The sequence below is a fragment of the Podarcis bocagei genome (genome assembly GCF_964188305.1).
Source record: "Podarcis bocagei genome assembly, chromosome: 4".
Classification (NCBI taxonomy): Eukaryota; Metazoa; Chordata; class Lepidosauria; order Squamata; family Lacertidae; genus Podarcis; species Podarcis bocagei.
The window spans coordinates 91,171,003-91,193,472 of record NC_138128.1 but is presented as its reverse complement, the minus strand read 5'-3'; the positions used below and the strand labels follow the sequence as shown (position 1 = coordinate 91,193,472).

The 22,470-nt window shown below is 47.9% G+C and overlaps 1 protein-coding gene across 1 annotated transcript; it reads right to left on the bottom strand.

Moving 5' to 3' along the window:
- Window positions 1–10,122: 10,122 nt before the first annotated feature.
- On the bottom strand, window positions 10,123–20,856 carry NDUFB8 (NADH:ubiquinone oxidoreductase subunit B8). The gene is made up of 5 exons (XM_081191937.1): window positions 20,710–20,856; window positions 16,166–16,292; window positions 13,734–13,833; window positions 11,550–11,705; window positions 10,123–10,293 (listed from the first exon to the last, which is right to left on the bottom strand). The coding sequence occupies exons 1-5, from the start codon at window positions 20,804–20,806 to the stop codon at window positions 10,204–10,206; spliced, it is 570 nt and encodes a 189-aa protein (XP_081048063.1). The 5' UTR covers window positions 20,807–20,856; the 3' UTR covers window positions 10,123–10,203.
- Window positions 20,857–22,470: the final 1,614 nt, after the last annotated feature.

Below are 22,470 nucleotides of genomic sequence, written 5' to 3'. Positions count from 1 at the left end.
GATCTTCTTGTTCTCTTATTCTACATGTTAAATCGGCAAGCTGCGCATATTCTGTCAACTGAAGTTGCCACTCTTCTTTGGTTGGGACCTCACTCGTTTTCCATTTTTGTGTTAACAAAACATGAGCCGCAGTAGTGCCATACATAAATAACCTTTTCTGACACTTGGGAAATTCAGTCTGAATTATCCCCAACAGAAAGGACTCTGGGTTTTGGGGGGGAAAGTACTTTTGAACATTTTTTTTCCAATTCATTATGTATCATTCCCCAATACTCTTTTACCCTTTTACAAGCCCACCACATATGAAAAAATGTTCCCTCAACCTCTTTGCATCTCCCTCAACCTAATATTTCAAGCGGTCTGGAATTTCTCTCCCTGGGTGGAACTGAGTGCACGAACCCACTGTTCTGCATACAGACAGGCTGGTACGCCAGCATTTAACAAAGACAAGTGTCTGAACGTTTTCTCGTTCTTTCCCCTTCTGTAACCATATCTTACTGGTTCTCTCCATAGTACCTGGTTTCCTTTAGGACCACCAGTGCCGGATTTACGTATAAGCTAAAGAAGCTGTAGCTTACGGCCCCACTCTCTTGGGGGCCCCAGAAAAATTAAAGGAAAAAAACCCTGGATGTACATTTCCAAAATATAAGATAGAAAACAAATAAAATAAAACCTACAAACAGCAACAGTGTTTTGTGCTGTGTAGGCTCCTGTGATGTAAGTCGGGGTGGCCAACTCCCAAGAGACTGCGATCTACTCACAGAGTTAAAGACTGGCAGTGATCAAAGTTGTTGAGCTTTTTTTAGTTGAGCTTCCTTGGGGGGAGCCAGTGATCTACCAGTAATCTACCACTGACATAAGTGATCTACCGGTAAATCAAGATCTACCTGTTGGACATGCCTGATGTAAGTAATGGGTCCCGCCTGCCAGCCTGCTCCCTAAAATATCACTGGTTTGCTCATTTCTAAGTACTTAATTCATTCCGGAGGTCCGTTCTTAACCTGAAACTGTTCTTAACCTGAAGCACCACTGTAGCTAATGGGGCCTCTCGCTGCCGCCGCGCCGCCGGAGCACAATTTCTGTTCTCATCCTGAAGCAAAGTTCTTAACCTGAAGCACTATTTCTGGGTTAGCGGAGTCTGTAACCTGAAGCGTATGTAACCTGAAGTGTATGTAACCCGAGGTACCACTGTATAGGGTGCCCACATTCTGCATGGACTGGTTTCATGGCAACATGTGCAAATGGCTTCAGATACCTATTACCGTAGGTCCATAAATTACCATATAGCATATATTCAACACACACACAAAAAAAAACAGCGACATATAAAGGGCCCTATTACCTTCAGTAGCTTAAGGCAGGGGTAGGCAACCTAAAGCCCGTGGGCCGGATGCGACCCAATCGCCTTCTCAATTCAGCCCACGGACGGTCCAGGAGTCAGTGTGTTTGAACATGAGTAGAATGTGTCCTTTTATTTAAAATGCATCTCTGGGTTATTTGTGGGGCATAGGAATTCGTTCACACACACCCCCCCCCACAAAATATAGTCTGGCCCACCACATGGTCTGAGGGTCAGTGGACCGGCCCACGGCTGAAAAAGGTTGCTGACCCCTGGCTTAAGGCCTCATCAAACCTAAATCTAGCCCTGAGGACCAGCAGCTCTATCACAGAATCATAGAATTGAAGAGTTGGAAGGGACCATGAGGATTCCACTCCCTTCAAGGCAGGAATATGCAGGTGGTCCGTATGGGTATCAAAGCCACAACCTTGGCATTATCAGCACCACACTCTAACCAACTGAGCTGTGTCCTCCTTTGAAGCCAAGTGCCAAATGCCTTCATTTTGGTTCTGGGGCTAGGTTAGGCGGAGAGGTTGCAATTGGCACACAGTGACAATAACTCCCCCAACAAACGTTTGAGACTAGCTCCCCTAAATCTAAAAGATGGATCAAACAGTGTGACGCGGCAGCTAAAAAAGCCAATGCAATTCTGGGCTGCATCAATAGGAGTATAGCATCTAGATCAAGGGAAGTAATAGTGCCACTGTATTCTGCTCTGGTCAGACCTCACCTGGAGTACTGTGTCCAGTTCTAGGCACCACAGTTCAAGAAGGACACTGACAAACTGGAACGTGTCCAGAGGAGGGCAACCAAAATGGTCAAAGGCCTGGAAACGATGCCTTATGAGGAACGGCTAATGGAGCTGGGCATGTTTAGCCTGGAGAAGAGGAGGTTAAGGGGTGATATGATAGCCATGTTCAAATATATAAAAGGATGTCACATAGAGGAGGGAGAAAGGTTGTTTTCTGCTGCTCCAGAGAAGCGGACATGGAGCAATGGATCCAAACTACAAGAAAGAAGATTCCACCTAAACATTAGGAAGAACTTCCTGACAGTAAGAGCTGTTGGACAGTGGAATTTGCTGCCAAGGAGTGTGGTGGAGTCTCCTACTTTGGAGGTCTTTAAGCAGAGGCTTGACAACCATATGTCAGGAGTGCTCTGATGGTGTTTCCTGCTTGGCAGGGGGTTGGACTCGATGGCCCTTGTGGTTTCTTCCAACTCTATGATTCTATGACCAATGTAGCTGCGAATATGTGTCCATAGGATGCTCCTGTTTTCTTTTTTTAGTTTTTATTTATACTTTTCGATTTTATACATTTCATTAGTTCTGCAGTCAATTTAACATTTCAAAATTTGACTCCCTACCCCCTCTTTCTGCGGTTCCTTAAATTCATTTTTTCATTTCTCCTGCATATCCAAGTTCATTTAACTTGCTCGCTTATTTATCTACTGGAAATATATATACTCTTATAAAACTGAAGGTTATTACACTAATCCTGCCAATGTTTTTATCTGTTTACAATTTATCTGCAAATATTCAATAAACCATTTTTATAAAAAGTTTGTTATCTTGATTTCTTATTCTTCCGGTAAGTTTCGCCATTTCTGCATATCCATTTTGTATCCATTCTTCCCTTTACTGGGACTTCTGCTTCTTTCCACTTTGGGGCAAGCAACATTCTTGCTGCTGTAGTAGCATACCTATATAAGTTTCTGTTCCATTTATGTAGTTCTGTCCCTATTTTCATGCTCCTATTTTCATCGGAGAAACAAAAGGCATGCAAACCCCGGGCAAACCACAGTTCAAGAACCATGCAAACCAGCTTTCCCATTTGGACACAAAGGAGGGCCCTTTTTAAACAAAGATTTTCATTTTATTTTATTTTAAGTGTTTGCTGCAGACTGAGATATCCATCTGCTAGGTGCAGGTCAGCAGAAAAGAACTGCTGGGAAATTGCAAACTGGCAAGATCTACTCCTGCGGGTGAGCCTGCCCTGCAATATTTTAAGAGCGATGTCTTGCGCAATTAGCATTACGAGTTCTGCTATAAAAAATACCAAACCAGGTTTAGGAGTGACTTATGGCCACTGAGGGACGCGGGTGGTGCTGTGGATTAAACCACAGAGCCTAGGACTTGCCGATCAGAAGGTTGGCGGTTCGAATCCCCGCAACGGGGTGAGCTCCCGTTGCTCGGTCCCTGCTCCTGCCAACCCAGCAGTTTGAAAGCACGTCAAAGTGCAAGTAGATAAATAGATACCGCTCCGGCGGGAAGGTAAACGGCGTTTCCGTGCGCTGCTCTGGTTCGCCAGAAGCGGCTTAGTCATGCTGGACACATGACCCGGAAGCTGTACGCCGGCTCCCTCGGCCAATAAAGCGAGATGAGCGCTGCAACCCCAGAGTCGGTCATGACTGGACCTAATGGTCAGGGGTCCCTTTACCTTTACCTGTGGCCACTGAAGAGTTTAGCCTGGAAGAGTCGAGAGACCCAGATAAGCCATGAATCACCCCTTGCCCCTGTTTGATTTACTGCGGCGGGAGTAAAGCAGCAACTCCAGGGGGAGGACAGGTGAACTTGAAGTGCACAGGCCCTTTCATTTTTGTGGAGAATGTTCACAAATTATCTGAAGAAGCAAGGCTGGGCCTGTTTTTTTGTAGACTTGCGTGCTTCCTCTCCAAGAATGGCCTTCTCCACCCCGTTTTGCACCTCAGAAAGAGCACGCCTGAGAAGCTCAGAGGGGCTGCACATTGAGTACGGAGCCAGAGAAATAAAGATCGCTTTTCTGCACCGCCCTCCCCTTCTTGCAAAGCTCATTTTCTTCCCCTTTCCTTGTCTCGGTGCCAATTAGTCGACAGGCAAAAGCGGGGAGGGGGCGGCACAAGGATGGGGGGGGACCTGAGAGAGCAGCTCTGCGACGCTGCCCTTCCACCCGTGTTGGGAAGCAGAAAGGCCCAGCCCGGTCTGGTCCACGGGGGCCCCCCTCTTTCACGGCCGGCATTCTTCCTCACACAATTGGCGCTCGGGGGCTGCGGCCTTCCAAGCCGTGCCATTCAGCAGAGTGACACCTGTTGGCGAAGCGGAGGACGGTTTCCCTCCAGGCGGGTGCCCAAGCAGACGGGGCTCTGGGAACTCGGCCGAAGGCTCCTTTCTGTGCCACATATGCCGGTGCAACACAGCTGCAGAGAGCGTTGACCCCTCACAGCAGTGCAGGGCCAGCCCGGGGTCGGCCGGAGCAACAGGCTTCCCAGCGGCCGAGGCAGCGGGCCATTGTCCTCGCATATTGGATGCTTCCCCATATTCATTTCTCCTTAATGAAGGTGCATTCCTGAGAGGAGAAATATTTACATTGGGCTTCCCAGGTGGCCACATCTCGAGCGAGACAACACAGACCCAGCTGCCTCCCAATCAAAACCTCTTTAGCGGGCCTCGAGAGGAGGGTGACGCGAGGGAACAAAAGTCCAATAACCAAGACACCCAACTGCCTTTCTCCCTCCCCACGGCGGAGTCAATGGAAAGTCCATTTCACATGCTAATCCCCACTGGCTCTCTTCAACAACACCTTTTCCCGAAAGTGTTTGGGAAAAGTCCTTGTGGCGGGTACACAGCGCCCCGCTGCTCGGATTCTTCCTTGTTTTAGTCCTGTGGGTCTCTTCCCTCCAGCAGGGCCATTTACAAGAGGGAAGAAATTAAACAAAGACTTTGGAGTTCATCAACCTCCCACTGAAATTCACAGCTGCTGAACAAACTAATCCCCTCTTCAGGGCTTTCTTCCTTTCAATGGGTTCTTGGCTTCAAAGACACTTGGAGAAAGGACTTTGCGGGGACTCACACTGTTCCCTCAATAGAAGTTAGTGCAAGTATTATACTCAAAGCAAGTGCCTTTACAAACCCCATCCCGCTAAACAATCGAGCCCCCTCTGCCTCCATCAAATGTACCCACAGCAATCGAGGCTTCGGGCGCCATGTTCTCCTCGAGGCATTTTGCCCTCTAGAAGGGAAGTGACATGCTCTCACACACAGCTGGCTCTGTGTGGAGATGTGTGTGTGTGTGTGTGTGTGTGTTTGGCTGCATGGGAATGGCCCAGCGCAGCAAACAGGGCACGCTCAAAGTTGCCCCCACTTGGATATAGGAGCAAGGCTGAGTGCTCTTAAAATAGAAGGCTTTGCAAGCAAGGCATGCTGGGACTACCCAAAGTAGCTGGCGCAGAGTCAACCCCTTGTGTTAGTTGGCACCTTCTCTTGTCATAAGCTGCAATAGCTCAGTTGACAGGGCATGAGACTCTTAATCTCAGGGTTGTGGGTTTGAAACCCACTGTTGGGTGAAAGATTCCTGCACTGCTGGGGGTTGGACTTGATGACCCATCATGGTCCCTTCCAGCTCTACGATTCTAAGATACCCTCCAACATTTCTCCTATGAAAATAGAGAAATTCTATTCCATTCTTATTATTATTATTCCCTACCCATCTGATTGGGTTGTTGCAGCCACTCTGGGCAGCTCCTGACATCTATAAAAACATAATACACCATTAAACGTTTTAAAACTTCCCTATACAGGGCTACCATCCCCGTGACGAGGTGAGCTCCCGTTGCTCGATCCCTGCTCCTGTCAACCTAGCAGTTTGAAAGCACATCAAAGTGCAAGTAGATAAATAGATACTGCTCCGGAGGGAAGGTAAATGGCGTTTCCGTGTGCTGCTCTGGTTCGCCAGAAGCGGCTCAGTCATGCTGGCCACAAAAGCTGTACGCCAGCTCCCTCGGCCAGTAAAGCGAGATGAGCGCCGCAACCCCAGAGTCGGTCACGACTGGACCTAATGGTCAGGGGTCCCTTTGCCGTTACCTTTAAGGAAAAACAGGACATTCTGGGATCAAATCAGAAACAGGGATGGCTTCTGTAAATCTGGGACTGTCCCTGGAAAACAGGGACACTTGGAGGGTCTGGGAGCAGGATAAAACTATCGCAGTGGCTGCGGCACTCACCTAAATTGAGATACTGCAATTGTTGTTTCACTCACATCACAGCAGCCCTCGGTTTTAAGTTCTCAGCAGCTTAGCTGGTCCTAAACAAGCTTTGTGGTTGCATTTCCCACCCCCATTTTCTTTTCCAGGCAGCACCACCAAGACTGGGAAGGTGTAGCTGTCTTGTTTCTCCAAATTCCAGCACTACCGAGCTGGAGAAAGTTGGGGCGTCAGGGCTTCGCTGCTGCTTCTTTTCCTAACAGTAGCGCAGCTCCTGGTGGCTTAGCCACAGTGCACAAGGGCAGAGTTTGACGGAAGCTGCCCTGCCCCTTGGCAGAAGAGTGGATCCCAGCTCAAAAGAGCATATTTCCAGGGAGCGACACCTGACAGGATGAGGGAGTGGCTTGTGTGTGTGAATGTGAAAAGCATGCACTCCCAATATCCCAAAGACAGCTGTCCTCAGATTGCTATTAGCAGTGCAGGAACTGCAGTATTTTTTCCTACTGCCATACCGGGTGGTGACGAATAGGTTGCCTGTACTTTGGGTTTTTTAGTGCAATCTAAATGGCTTCAAGGGATGCGGGTGGCACTGTGGGTTAAACCACTGAGCCTAGGGCTTGCCGATCAGAAGGTTGGCGGTTCGAATCCCCGCAACAGGGTGAGCTCCCGTTGCTCAGTCCCTGCTCCTGCCAACCTAGCAGTTCAAAAGCACGTCAAAGTGCAAGTAGATAAATAGGTACCACTCCGGTGGGAAGGTAAACGGCGTTTCCATGCGCTGCTCTGGTTCGCCAGAAGCGGCTTAGTCATGCTGGCCATATGACCCGGAAGCTGTACGCCGGCTCCCTCGGCCAATAAAGCGAGATGAGTGCCGCAACCCCAGGGTCGGCCACGACTGGACCTCATGGTCAGGGGTCCCTTTACCTTTACCTTACTTTATATCTGGAGACTCTTGAGAGTCCCGTGGACTGCAAGAAGATCACACCTATCCACTCTGAAGGAAATCAGCCCCGAGTGCTCACTAGAAGGACAGATCCTGAAGCTGAGACTCCAATATGTTGGTCACCTCATGAGAAGACTCCCTGGAAAAGACCCTGATGTTGGAAAAGATGGAGGGCACAAGGAGAAGGGGACGACAGTGGGTGAGATGGCTGGACAGTGTTCTCGAAGCTACCAGCATGAGTTTGACCAAACTGTGGGAGGCAGTGGAAGACGGAGTGCCTGGCGTGCTCTGGTCCATGGGGTTACGAAGAGTCGGACACGACTAAACGACAACTTTAAATCTATGCATCTCTTCATTTATTTTTCTCCCCAAGCTACTCTATTCCATTCCCAACTGACTTTCATACCCCCTGCCCCCCTAGCATATTCATCAGGCTGTTCTGGGTGCTTCTTGCAGTTTCCCCTCCCACCTCCCATTTTTTGCACTTCTGGAAACATCGGGGTTACCCTGGTTACCTCTCTCTTGCGTCTGACTGTTGCAGCCTTGGCTACGTAAGAGGCAGCTCTCGTCTCTGAAGAGCAGAAACAGAGCACGAGGCAAACAGGGCCAGCCACTAAATGTTGCAGGGTGCTCCTGCGTGGCGATTCCCAGGTTGAAAAATAAATTAGCATTGGAACACTGGGTTTTGTGTTTGTGAACGTTTAAAAGTGCAACCAGTCTGCATGCAAGCCAACGGAGCACGAGGCTTCGTAAACCGACTGCTTGATTTGGTTGGGAAGCAAAAGAGAGTTGCACCCATCAACCTTCCCACTCTGCTCCTTCTGTCACTTTCTTGCACCCGGATTCCCTCTGCGCCTCTCCCGGTGCATCTCAGCCTACAAATGCTTTGTATGTCCCATTGTATCCACTGGGGCTTACTCTCAGGAAAGCGTTAAGATCCCAGCGCTATCGGTATCTGAGCAGCCTGATCCTCTGCAGTCTTAACAGTCACTGCCTTTTCTGGCATAGTCCTGTATTCTCCACCCCCTTATAATTACGTGGGGAGGGGGAAGTGGGAGCATTCTCTCTGACCCTCACATGGCTTCGCAGCTGCTCCCCCCCCCCACCCCCTCCATGTGCCGGGGGCTAAATTTAGTCCAAGTGCTCAAGGATCGGACTACATCGCCGGGTTGTTGTTAAGCAGCACTGCAGCAATGTTGGTAGGATGCTGTTTCGTTATTACAGCAAGCTTTGTTGTTGAACTGACCTGCTCATGCCGCTGGGGCGAGACATCTTTATAAAGGGATCTTTAAAATGCACTCGGACTGAACACATAGCACTATGCAAAGGATCATTTTCTTTGGCTTGGTGTCAAGTAACCCAGAGAAACAAAATTAGAATTTCCCTTCACTCAATTGTATTGCATTGTATAGCCTCTGTGATAAAAAAGAGGTATTTTATTTATGCAATGCCCCTATTCTCACACTCATTCCAAGGGTTTATCCACTGTTAACTTTGCTGAAGGCTTGTCTGTACCTCCTCTACTCCTTCATTTATTCTTCAATACCCTGTTTGTTTGTTTGTTTGTTTGTTTTTATTACTGGTGCTGACTTTTTAAAAAATTTCTTACACATGGTGAGATTTCTCATTTGGTTCTGCTTGTTTCAGGCCTGAGGGGATATTTTTTGGTAGCAACTTGTGATCTATAGATTTCTGTGACAATTCCTTGTGAGTTGATAGCTAGGTTTTGATGAAGGGCAAGGAAAAGCTTTCTTTTTGAAGTCTCCTTTTTTGATTTTCCGTCATTGCAGTTTGGCGCTGTACAAGTGGTGGTGGAGGGGAGGTTACTGGGTTGTTTTTGATTATGTATTTAGTGGTTTTATATTCTGATTTGATCTAGTGAACCGCCCTGAGGCCCAATGTTATAGGGCAATATACAAATTTAATAAATAATAATAATGATAAATGTTTCTTTACTGTGGATCAATGGATTTTTAAATAGAAGACAGATTATTTTATCTATTATCACATTTATATCTCACTGCTCAAAGCTGCATATATAACTGTCCTCCTTCTCATCTTTCACAAAACCCAGACACATTGCTCAGGCTGTGACTGGCAAGAGTTAATTTTATGTCGGAATGGGCACTTGAACCCAGGCCTTAGCCTGACAAGCCAACCACACAGTAGGTGAGGTTGTCTTATTTTCTTTTGCTGACTGTTTGCCCCTCATTCAAAAATATGCTGGTCCAGTGCTACTTACTGAATAACCTGGATGTTTGTCAGAATATTGGTGCTCATTTGTTTTTACTTTACAATATTTCTGAGTCATGCTGTATTGATCTTACTTTGTGTGCCGATTCTCACATGACGCAAAAGGTTCTGAAGGAAACAAGGTTACGCATAAAAGAACTCTCTTTAGGTTTTAGAGCGACGCGGGTGGCGTTGTGGGTTAAACCACTGAGCTTAGGACTTGCCGATCAGAAGGTCGGTGGTTCAAATCCCCACGACGGGGTGAGCTCCCATTGCTCAGTTGCTGCTGCTGCCAACCTAGCAGTTCGAAAGGACGTCAAAGTGCAAGTAGATAAATAGGTACCGCTCAGGCGGTAAGGTCAGCGGCGTTTCCGTGCGCTGCTCTGGTTCGACAGAAGTGGCTTAGTCATGCTGGCCACATGACCACATGCTGGCTCCCTCGGCCAATAAAGCGAGATGAGCGCCGCAACCCCAGAGTCGGTCACGACTGGACCTAATGGTCAGGGGTCCCTTTACCTTTATGCTAAATCCACATGGCCCACTGTACAACATACTCATACAAATCAGAAATAACTAAGTAGAGGCTTTCATGGTTGTGCCCTCCCGTCCTGTTCTCCCCCCCCAAAAAAACAACAACAACAACCACACCAGGATCTTGAGAAGAGTGGTGTACAGTTTGTTTTATAGATAATCCTGATCAGAGAGGATAAAAGAGGAGTTGCAGTTCCAGCCATCCTTATATCTCATAGTGCTTCACCACAGGTGTTTCGCTGGGATCCCCACCTCGTGCCACATGCAGGTCGCCGTAGGGAAATTGCTTTGGGCCCTGCAGAGAACAGGAGACAGCGAGAATTAACTCATCACACTACATATTTATAGAGTACAGAACCAAGAGGCCCAAGTGAGCCCTTTCAAAGCAACAAAATACCTGCCAACCCACATGCCATGTCCCCCACTTTTCGTTTGCTCACAAGGCCACCTGCATGTGGCATTTCTCACTTAAGACAGATGATTATCACCTGCCAAACAATCTATTGTGAGCAGTAAGAACCCCATCCAGTAGACCAAGTTCAAGGATAGTTTGTTTTCAGGGCCACCATTTCTTTATGGGCCTACCTTTGAAGGTGACCCGGAAACTACAACTAATCCAGAATGCGGCAGCTAGAGTGGTGACTGGGGGCGGCCGCCAAGACCACGTAACACCGGTCTTGAAAGACCTACATTGGCTCCCAGCACGTTTCCGAGCACAATTCAACGTGTTGGTGTCGACCTTTAAAGCCCTGAACGGCCTCGGCCCAGTATACCTGAAGGAGCGTCTCCACCCCCATTGTTCTGCCCAGACGCTGAGGTCCAGCGCCGAGGGCCTTCTGGCGGTTCCCTCACTGCGAGAAGCAAAGGTACAGGGAACCAGGCAGAGGGCCTTCTCGGTAGTGGCGCCCGCCCTGTGGAACGCCCTCCCATCAGATGTCAAAGTGATAAACAACTACCTGATATTCAGAAGACATCTTAAGGCAGCCCTTTTCAGAGAAGTTTTTAATGTGTGATATTTTAGTGTATTTTTGGTCTCTGCGGAAGCCGCCCAGAGTGGCTGGGGAAACCCAGCCAGATGGGCAGGGTACAAATAAATTATTATTATTATTATTATTATTATTATTATTATTATTATTATTATTGGGGATCCATCCAGGGCTGCAACTCTGACTTTGCTACAGCAGATTACATTAAAGCCACATGCTGGAATACACCTGTGGGTATAGGGCGATATACAAACTTAATAAATAATAATAATAATAACTCACAAGGTTTACACCCCACCCCTCTTCTTTGTAGGCAAACCAGAGGCACGACCACAGTTCAATGACACATTCCAGCTGGGCAACAGAAAGTGTGGCTTGGAGAGAGGGGCATGGCTTAGGGAGAGTCCTGAGGAGCACAGATGACTCCCTAGCCTGAGGTTCCCCAAATATTTTAACAAAAGACAGAAAGTGCCCCCCCCCAGATGATATGGGGCACTGGAGTCTAGGTATGAACTTTAGAGGGCTCTCACAGCCAGATATTCAAAAAGGCTGACTTGTAACTCACCACAGGCTGGTAGGATGGAAATATCTCGCCAAGAACAAACATGGAGACCATGAAGCCAATGAAGCCGAAGAGGTACTTAAACATTGTGTTCCGGGGCACGAGAGTGGGAGATGTGTCAACCCGGTTCCGGATGAACATATCAAAATGCCAATGCAGCTGGTCAAAACAAAGGGGAGGTGTGGTTATATATGGCCAACACCACCTGCGAGTTATCTTGGGGTTATTATGGAGATGAGAGAGGGCTTCACACAGTTTACTGCTAATACTATGAACCAGGGGTTGTCTATGGGGGAGCTTAGACATGAACTAGTTCACATCGCAGGAATAAATCTTCCCCTTGAACTGATGTGACGAGCAAACAAAGTTAGTTGTGAAGACCCAGTAAAAAACCAGGAGGGGGGGGGGATCACCCAGTTTCTTCGCATGGTCCCCTTCCAGACTTGTTTTGCTTCCCCCACAAAAAACAACAACAAAAAACTGATTTCTTCTGCAAATAAGGGACTCTGCTGTGATGAGATATCATCCTATGATGAAATTTCCTATTTTGTATCTTAATATACTGTGTTTTCTGGCATATAAGACTACTTTTTAACCCAAGAAAATCTTCTCAAAATTCGGGGGCCGTTTTATACGCCGGCTACAGCAGCGGCTCCGGCAGCAACTCCCCACCAAAGGATAAAAAGACAACAAATTAAATCAGAGGACACCAAGATCTCTAGATGAAGCAGAAATACGCTTGAAAATTGGCCCCAGAAGCCCCGGCCACTGGGGAGTGGAGTGGATTTCCGAGCCGGACTGGAGACTGGTTTTTTTTTTTTTTTTTTTAAATGGTGTGCGTTGGAAGAGGAGTACAGTGGTGCCTCGCAAGATGAAATTAATTCGTTCCACAAGTTTTTTCTTCTTGCGAGTTTTTCGTCTTGCGAAGCACAGTTTCCCATAGGAATGCATTGAAAATCAATCAATGCGTTCCTATGGAGACCGTCCGGGGACAGAGGGGAAGTGCCGCGCGCCTTCCCCTCTGTCCCCGGACCTGTTTTAAAGGGAAGGGGCAGCGGGGAGAATCGCTTCTCCCCGTTGCCGCCCCTTGGTTCAAAAGGGGTCCGGGGACAGAGGGGAAGGCGCGCGCACGCCTTTCCCTCTGTCCCTGGAGATTGCGGGGCTGGCAACGGGGAGAAGCGATCTTCTCCCCACCGCCCCTTGCTTCAAAAGAGGTCCGGGGTGCGGGGGCAAGCTTCGTTTTGCGAAGCAAGCCTATAGGGAAATTCGTCTTGCGAAGCAACTCGAAAACGAAAAAACCTTTCGTCTTGTGAGTTTTTTGTCTTGCGAGGCGTTCGTCTTGCGGGGCACCACTGTAGTCTTTTATGGCGAGTATATCCCAAACTCTATATTTTAACTGGAAAAGTTGGGGGTCATCTTATACGCCCAGTCGTCTTATACGCCGGAAAGTACGGTACTCTCGCCTGTGATCTTCACTCCTCCAACTCTGTTGCCCTGATCTGCTTAGAGACCTCCTGCTCCCTGAAACAGAGCCATCCATTCAGCCTTGATGCTGTTTACGTCATAGAATCATAGAGCTGGAAGGGAACCAAGGGTCATCTAGGGTTGCAGGAAGTCTGGATGATGTCTAGGTGACATCATCCCCCTGAATGCATGCACCTTCTCTTATTAGTCTTCAAGCCACTGATAAAGATCTCTCTCTAATATTTGCCCTCCCTTGTTAAATCTGTGTTTCCAGGAGAAAACACATCCTATGTGCCTATAGCTTCATTTGCTTCTGCTTAGCCCTTAATACCAGAAGCTTCCCGTCCCCTCCCTCCCTATCCATGTTTAGACTAAGTTCTTAGGAAAAGGACCTGCTCAGTTTGTGTTACATTGCAAAGCACCGCAAGTATTGATGACACTGAGTGACTTCATACACTGCAATCAGAAAGCAAAATATCTGCAAGGTCAGAATCTATTTTTAAAACACATACAATTATCATTTTCATACTCAAAACTTGGATTCTAAAGTGTCAATGTGTGTACACTAAGTAAATTCAAAAACAGGAAGATCTTTTGAGCTTGGAAGCATCAGAATGTGATTCAGTAAAAAGTCTCAACTCGGTGATACTCTCCCTAACCCAGATAAATATGGACTGCAAACTGAAATCACAGAAATGGAACACAAAAAACTATCATCCTTACGGTCTCGCCGTAGTTACGCCTTAACTCAGGATGGTCCCACTGATAATAAGGATCTCTCTCATGCTGTGATCGGTCAGGAAGCTTGGGATAGTCACCATAACTATGAAAAGTATATAAGGAAGTCACCATAAATCCATTGCACTAGACAAACAGAAAAATGCTTACAAGAACAATAATACAAGAGCAGAAGAGAAAGCAGGTAAAGCTATGAAGCTCTGAGTACTCTATGTTTATTCATTAAAAAATACTCAACCATTTCATCCTGTAAAAAGCAATTTGCCTGTGTTTTACCATTTCCCAGTTTTCCTAGTTTACAGGTTCTGCGGGATATAGTGTGATATACCACTAAGTCATGGAAACAAAACCCATTCGGAGCTGTGTATTTAATTAAAATATATATATCACAGGGTTCGAAAAGAGCCAAATTCCAATCAGGAAGGAGGGGAGAGAGAGGGAGGTAGACTGAAGTTTATGTCATAGTGGCAGCTACTGCCACTTTAATATTATTACAAACGTGAGCTAAGGGAGAGGATCCTCCATGAATTAGGCCAATGTTTCTCAATTATGAGTCTTGAAGAGCTTCATACTACAGAAGGACAACATTAACATGGAATTGTTTACTTACATTTAAAAACTTTAGACTTAATGTTGTTGTATTTCAGCAGTCACCAACCTGACCCCCTGGGTATCTATGGAGTCTGTTAAAAAGGTCTCTGTAAATATTGCCCTCCAAATCAGCAATGCATGAGGGCCTATTTGCCCTTCCTGCTCAGTGCTTGTGTGTATTGGCTCAGCATCTCTTACACTGAACAGGTCCCCTTAAACATGCCCACATTTCATTGGATGCCATGATTGGACATCAACCCTCCCTTCCGTTCTGAACACAGAAGGCGTGCAAAGAACTGCTCTCTGTGAGTGAATGCAGAAGTGGTTGACGTAGGTACCTTTTTTCTGTTGATGGAAAGGGGATGCCCACGTCATTTTGCATTCCTGTCTCTTTCTAGATATGGCAAACATTTGGTGTTCTGTCACCCGCACCCCGAGAGCAACCATTTTGCAACTGGCACCCCAGGATTTGCTCAGAACTATCCAATATATTCATTGGCCCAAACCAGTTGAGAACCCCTGTTGCATTTGGATTCCTGCCTTCACTTCAAATCTAAGCTCCCCTATCAGTTATGTATTCCCCACAGTGTAGACTGTAATTCTAAAGGAGTAGTTTAAGGTAAAGGGACCCCTGACCATTAGGTCCAGTTGTGACCGACTCTGGGGTTGCGGCGCTCATCTCGCTTTATTGGCCGAGGGAGACGGCGTACAGCTTCCGGGTCATGTAGCCAGCATGACTAAGCTGCGTCTGGCGAACCAGAGCAGCGCACGGAAATGCCATTTATTTTCCCGCCGGAGCAGTACCTATTTATCTACTTGCACTCTGATATGCTTTCGAACTGCTAGGTTGGCAGAAGAGGGACCGAGCAACGGGAGCTCACCCCGTGGCGGGAATTCGAACCGCCGACCTTCTGATCGGCAAGTCTTAGGCTCTGTCGTTTAACCCACTGCGCCACCCACACTACTAACATTTTCAACACAGGGATGTGGGTGGCGCTGTGGGTTAAACCACTGTGCCGCTTGGGCTTGCCGATCGAAAGGTTGGTGGTTCGAATCCCTGCGACGGGGTGAGCTCCTGTTGCTTGGTCCCAGCTCCTGCCAACCTAGCAGTTCAAAAGCACACAGTGCAAGTAGATAAATAGGTACCTCTCCGGCGGGAAGGTAAACGGCATTTTCATGTGCTGCTCTGGTTTCGCCAGAAGCGGCTTAGTCATGCTGGCCACATGACCTGGAAACACTGTCTGCGGAAGCAGACAAACGCCGGCTCCCTCAGCCTTTAAAGTGAGACGAGGGCCACAACCCCAGAGTTGTTTGCGCCTGGACTTAATTGTCAGGGGTCCCTTTACCTTTTAACATTCTCAAGTGGGTTTGGATAGGGTAGGATTTTTCCCTATTTTAAAATCCTGAGGCACTGCCCTGACCTCATGTTGCTAATGCAGGTTCATTTCCCTAGTTTTCATTACTCCTTGGTAAAAACCGGACTAATAACCCAAGTCACTGAGTTGATGTGAAGATGAACAAATATCTTAATGTGGCTCATGCTGAGACAGTATTGACCTGAATATGTGCTTAAAATTGCCCCTTCCTTTTTGGCTGGCCTTGCAAAGTCCAAGGGCTTCCCAGGATTGTGTGGTTGGATCCCCATTGTCTGAACTTCATGAAAACAATCTATTATTGCTGTGGGTGGGGTAGGCAGAGAAGAGCCAAGAAGCATGAATATTATGTTTATTTTACCCAAGTGTCTGCAAACAACACCAGGAGAGGCATATGCTTTTCACAATCCCAGCTCCCCACATCACCCAATCTTTGAGTCAAGTATACCTCACCCCATGCCATCATCTGGATAAGGTTCATAGTCCTCCAGTCTCATGTTGTACTTTTTTGCCGCAGCTGCCCGTTCCTCCGGAGTTTTGGGGTAAGGCCCAGGCAGCAAGTCTTTTGGCGTGTCCGAAGCTAGAGGAAGAAATGCAAGTCAAGCCCAAGGCTACAGGGGGAAATAGCAGCTTACAAAGAATAGATTGTTCAGAGCAGGAACAGTACAGGGCTGTAGAACAAAAAGCTGAATTCATTTAGGCCTGCATTGACGGAAGCTTTGAATTCACAGTTAAGGAAGTAAGTGTACAGCTGTGTTCGGCAGCACACTCACCTCACGGCAAAACTGGTGGGGTTGCCACTGAAAATGTCAATGTTCTCCCCCTTCACAATCTAATACGTTTGCCAGATCTAGTAGTGTCACTTGCCTGCATTTTTTCTGACCTCTGTGACAATCAATGATGTGGAGCAAGTGTAGGGGAACACACAGCAAGCTCACATAACACGGGAAAATCTGCAGAAACAACCCCAACATGGGTGTGTTTCCAGCAGCCCTGCATGTAGTCTAGAATCACAGCCGGTTCCATCCTCAGTCACCACCTGCCATTCAAAATGAGAGCTACAGCAAAGAGATCCAGAAGCACAAATCCCTGCCCTTTATGCAGAAAGAGCACAACATTCTGCATAAAGCGCAGTGGCAGCTAGGGGGCGAGGGGTGGAATGACCAGAAGATCTAATCAATAAGGGTGGGGATGTGGAGGTTTGGCATGAAGGTACCCTAGAAAAGCCTCTCCCAGGCCACAGCTTTAAGAATAGCAGAAGTGACTGTGAAGGCTGTGTGTGTGTGTGTGTGTGTGTGTGTGTGTGAGAGAGAGAGAGAGAGAGAGAGAGAGAGAGAGAGAGAGGAAGGAAGGAAGGAAGGAAGGAAGGAAGGAAGGAAGGAAGGAAGGAAGGAGTCGGGGGGGGGATTCCTTTAATAATTTCAAAAGTTATGTGACCTTGTTGTTCAAGTCAATCTTTTTTACATAGTTTAATGTATCATGGTATTTTATGACTTGTTATTTTTATTGATTATAATTTAGTAATGCTTTATGGTAACTGTTGAGAGTAAATTTCTCTTTAATCATTATTGGCTGATATTTTGAGAGCTTAATTTTATTGTGTATTACAGGCTGATGGATTACTGAATATTCTTTATTTTACATGTTTAAGTCATTTTAAAATTATGACTTATTTGTATTGGATCGTTGTAAGGTGTGTGACCTTCCTTGCATATTTTGTTGCCTCTTCAGCTTGTAAGCTGCCTTGTGTATAGCAACACAGAACGGCGGTATGCAAATTAAAAGTGACAATGGTGATGAAGATGACAGAAGCCACAGAGAAAATTGAGAAGACATGAATAGCCCAGATATTGTGCTGGCAGGAGCTGGCTTTGGTTTTTTCTCTCTCTCTTTTTAAAGCCACCGTCATCCTCAGTGCGACTGAACAGGGAATTCTAACCTGGGACCCGGGGCCCTCTGGTCACAGGCATTCAGGAATGAAGCCCCACTAAATTCACAGCACAAAAAGAAAACTAGAAAACAATGAAAAACCAAGCCACAGCCCTATCCCACTCTCTTTTACTCAGTGATAAAGGCACTGTGTGTTCATGGAGCTGTCTCCCAAAGCCAGCATGCAAAAGGGCTGCAGCCACCGTTGGAAGATTCATAGAATTGTAGAGTTGGAAGGGATCCTGAGGATTACAGTGGTGCCTCGCAAGACGAAATTAATTCATTCTGCGAGTTTTTTCGTCCTGCGAGTTTTTTCGTCTTGTGAAGCACGGTTTCAATTTTTTCAAAAAAATCTTCAAAAACCTCAAAAAAGGCTACCACACCGCGTGCTATGAGTTGTTCCCCGAAGTCAAGTCGCAACTGCACCTCTTCAAGCAATGCACCCTGTATTACTGTAACGGTTTTAAGAAAGAGGAAACAAGCTTGCAAGACGTTTCCGTCTTGCGAAGCAAGCCCATAGGGAAATTCGTCTCATGAAGCAACTCAAAAAACGAAAAACTCTTTCGTCTTGCGAGTTTTTCGTCTTCAGAGGCATTCGTCTTGTGAAGTACCACTGTATCAAGTTCAACCCCCTGTAATGGCAGGAATATGCAGTTATCCCATATGGGGATCGAACCTGCAATCTTGGTGTAATCAGCACCATGCAGCTGTCCCATATCAACTGAGCTATGGAGTGACAGGTAAAAGGAAGCTCTTCTTCATGCAGCATATAGTCAAACTGCGGAACTCGCTCCCACAGGAGGCAAGAGGTGGACATCAACCAGAATGGATTAGACAAATTAATGGAGGAGGAGAGGGCTATTAATGGCTTTGCCCCCAGCACATGGAGGCAGTGAATGTTTCCAAATTCCAGTTGCTGGAAACCATGAGTGTGGGATTTTGCTCTGGTGCTCAGTTCCTGCTTGCTGGTTCCCCACAGGTACCTGGTCAGCCCCTGGGAGAACAGGATGCTGGACAAGAAGGACCAATGGCCTGATCCAGCAGGCTGCTCTTTCCATTTCTTCTATTTCATACACCACTTGATGGTAAAACAACAACAACCCTCAAAGCAGAGACGCTAAAACCGAGAACCTTGAAATGTACAAAAAATTAAAACACTGAAACAGGTTAGAAACCATCTCAATCCTCTAAGCACCTAGGTAGGCTTCCCCTAAACAGGAATGTCTTTTTAAGCAGGTGCCAAAAGAGTGCAGTGAAGATGTCTACTTGGGATCAATAGGCAGGGAGTTCCAAAGTGGTAGGCGCTACCTCACCAAGCAACCAAGTTCTTACAAACACAGAAAACAGGTGTTTGGTGGCACCCGTAGGTCCAGCGCAGCCTCAATTTCCTCCCCGCTCAATAGACCCCCAGGTGAACAGGAAGGGGACCCCCACACCTGAGGGAAAAGTGACCCCCCCAACTTGAGGTTGCCCCCACCTGTGGAGAAGTGAGATGTTGACCTCCCAACTTAGAGCATGGTGACCTCCACCTGAGCAGAAGGTCCCCTACTTCAGGGGAATGTGACCCCCCCACCTGTGGAGAAGTGAACCCCCTGTGTGAAGGGGATGCTCACCGTCCACCTGGTCGTCACTGACCTGCCCACCTTAGAGCATGGTAACCCCTACCTGAGAGGAAGGTGACTCCCCCTACCTGAGGGGAATGTGCCTCCTCACCTGAGGTGACCCCCCCATCTGAAGAGATGCTGAACCCTCACCTGTGGAGAAGTGAACCCTGTGTGAGGAAATGCTGACCCCCCCACCTGGTAGTCATTGACCTGTCTACCTTAGAGCATGGTAACCCCCACCTGAGAGGAAGGTGACTCCCCCTACTTCAGGGGAATGTGACCCCCACCTGTACAGAAGTGAACCCCTTGTGTGAGGAGATGCTCACCCCCCCCACCTGGTAGTCACTGACCTGCCCACCTTAGAGCATGGTAACCCCCACCTGAGAGGAAGGTGACTCCCCACCTAAGGTGACCCCCCATCTGATAGTCATTGAACCTTGAAGGAAGGTGACCCCTCCATTTGAGAAAGTGGCCCCCAAACCTCCCTACTTTAGGGGAATGTAATTCCCCCACCTGAGGTAGTGACCCCCCTCACCTGTGGAGAAGTGACCCCCCCATCTGAAGGGATGCTGACCCCCCCCCAATCTGATAGTCACTGAACCTTGAAGGAAGGTGACCCCTCCATTTGAGAAAGTGGCCCCCAAACCTGAGGGGAAGGAGACTCCCACGTTAGGGGAATGTAATCCCCCCACCTGAGGTAGTGACCCCCCTCACCTGTGGAGAAGTGACCCCCCCATCTGAAGGGATGCTGACCCCCCCCAATCTGATAGTCATTGAACCTTGAAGGAAGGTGACCCCTCCATTTGAGAAAGTGGCCCCCAAACCTCCCTACTTTAGGGGAATGTAATCCCCCCACCTGAGGTAGTGACCCCCCTCACCTGTGGAGAAGTGACCCCCCCATCTGAAGGGATGCTGACCCCCCCCAATCTGATAGTCATTGAACCTTGAAGGAAGGTGACCCCTCCATTTGAGAAAGTGGCCCCCAAACCTCCCTACTTTAGGGGAATGTAATCCCCCCACCTGAGGTAGTGACCCCCCTCACCTGTGGAGAAGTGACCCCCCCATCTGAAGGGATGCTGACCCCCCCCCCCAATCTGATAGTCACTGAACCTTGAAGGAAGGTGACCCCTCCATTTGAGAAAGTGGCCCCCGCACCTGAGGGGAAGGTGACTCCCCCTACTTCAGGGGAATGTAATCTCCCCACCTGGGGTAGTGACCCCCTTACCTGTGGAGAAGCGACCCCCCCCCCATCTGACAGTCATTGAACCTTGAAGGAAGGTGACCCCTCCACTTGAGAAAGTGGCCCCCGCACCTGAGGGAAAGGTGACCCCCCACCTGTGGGGCAGTGACCCCCCCCCATGGATGTTGACCCCCACAACCCGCCTGCCTGAGGGGAAGGTGACCTCCCCACCTCCCCTCTCTGCACCACCCCATGGGAAGCGGCGGCAGCAGTAACTCACGGACCGGCACGGGCGCCGCTCGGAGCCGCCGCTTTCCACGCCAGCGGCCGCAGCAGCTGGAGAGGCCGCAGCCGGACAGCAGCGGCGCCGCCGAACGCCATGGCGGGCCTTCCAGCGCCGAAGGGAACTCTGACGGCGGAAAGGGGCGGAGCTAAGGTGGGGGGAGGCGCGCGGCGCGCTCCGTCACGCACATCATAGACGCATTAAATGCCGGCCTTGGTTCCCCGGATGTCGTTTGGACTACAGCTCCCATCACCCCCAGCCTTTGCGTCGCAGGACCTAAGCCCCGCGCTTCCTTTGGACGCTATGCCTCCCCGTGCGTGCGCACGCGCGCAAGAACGCGCCGTCGCCGCCTCCCGCCGGGCGGAAGCGGCCTCTTCTCTCACGGGGAACAGTGGGTCGATTTACAGCGCACGCGCGGCTAAGGGCTGGTTGCTTCTGTGGCCTCTTTCCCCCCCAAAGCAAGAGACAGGGCGACGGGGCCTTCGTGCTCTCCCTCAGCTGAAAGTGAAACGTTTAATTTAATTGTCGCGTTTTATTTATTTATTTTTCAAAAAAAAAAATTTACTGGTTTTCCACAACATTATAAACAAACACATAAAACAAACAAACATAAATCATAGCCTTTATTAAAAATTACCCTTATTAACATTGTTAACTGACTTCCTCACTTGAATTTCACTGCATATCCTTTTAACGGTTTTCCAAATCACAGTCCTTATAAAATTTAACTTAAACATCAACATCCCTAGATCTTCACATTATGAAATTAAACATATTAATTCATCACTTAACTTAAATAAAATCCTAAGCCAATTGAGTATCTGCAAGCTGTTTTCAGTTAATTTAACTTAACATATTTAACTAAGTAATCGTTAAATTTAATCCAATCTTCCTGATACTCCTCCTCCTGGTCGTGGACTCTTCCGGTTAGGTCAGCTAGCTCCAAAAAACCCATCATCTTCATCTGCCATTCTTCCATCGTTGGTAATTCTTGGGTTTTCCACTTTTTAGCTAACAAAATACGAGCAGCAATTGTGGCATACAAAAATAATTTAACATCTTTCTTGGGCAATTCCAAACCTGTTATTCCAATTCCAAACCTGTTATTTTCTTGTTTAAACAAACCTCATGGCTGTTTCGTTGCTATTAATTTTATAGCATGGCTCCTGCGGAGCCTGAGCTTGTCTACTCGATAGTAAGTCCTATTGAATTCCACGCGGCTTACTCCCCCGTAAGCTCGTGGCCCCTTTTGATAAAGGGTGGGTATACAAATTGAAATAATAATGATGATGATAATAGGTTAAGGGACCCCTGACCGTTAGGTCCAGTCGTGGACGACTCTGGGGTTGCACCGCTCATCTTGCTCTATAGCCTGAGGAACCTGGCGTTTGTCCGCAAACAGTTTTTTCAGGTCATGTGGCCAGCATGACTAAGCCGCTTCTGGTGAACCAGAGCAGCACACGGAAACACCGTTTACCTTCCCTCCAGAGTGGTACCTATTTATCTACTTGCACTTTGACGTGCTTTCGAACTGCTAGGTTGGCAGGAGCAGGGACCGAACAACGGGAGCTCACCCCGTCGTGGGGATTTGAACCACCAACCTTCTTATTGGCAAGCCCTAGGCTCTGTGGTTTAACCCACAGCGCCACCCGCGTCCCCTTGATGATGATGATAATATGCAGTAACTGGCTACATAGTCAGAATCCATGGGGGTTGCGCAGGCAGGGTGGAAGGAGATGGGGGAAGTATTTTATGGTGGTCT

Excerpts from the sequence above, each read along its gene's own strand:
- NDUFB8 (XM_081191937.1), bottom strand. The coding sequence starts at position 20,806 with ATGGCGTTCGGCGGCGCCGCTGCTGTCCGGCTGCGGCCTCTCCAGCTG. Across the intron at positions 16,293-20,709 it reads TCCGAGCGGCGCCCGTGCCG|CTTCGGACACGCCAAAAGAC; the intron begins GTCCGTGAGTTA and ends TTCTTCCTCTAG. Across the intron at positions 10,294-11,549 it reads TTCCATCCTACCAGCCTGTG|GGCCCAAAGCAATTTCCCTA; the intron begins GTGAGTTACAAG and ends TGTTCTCTGCAG.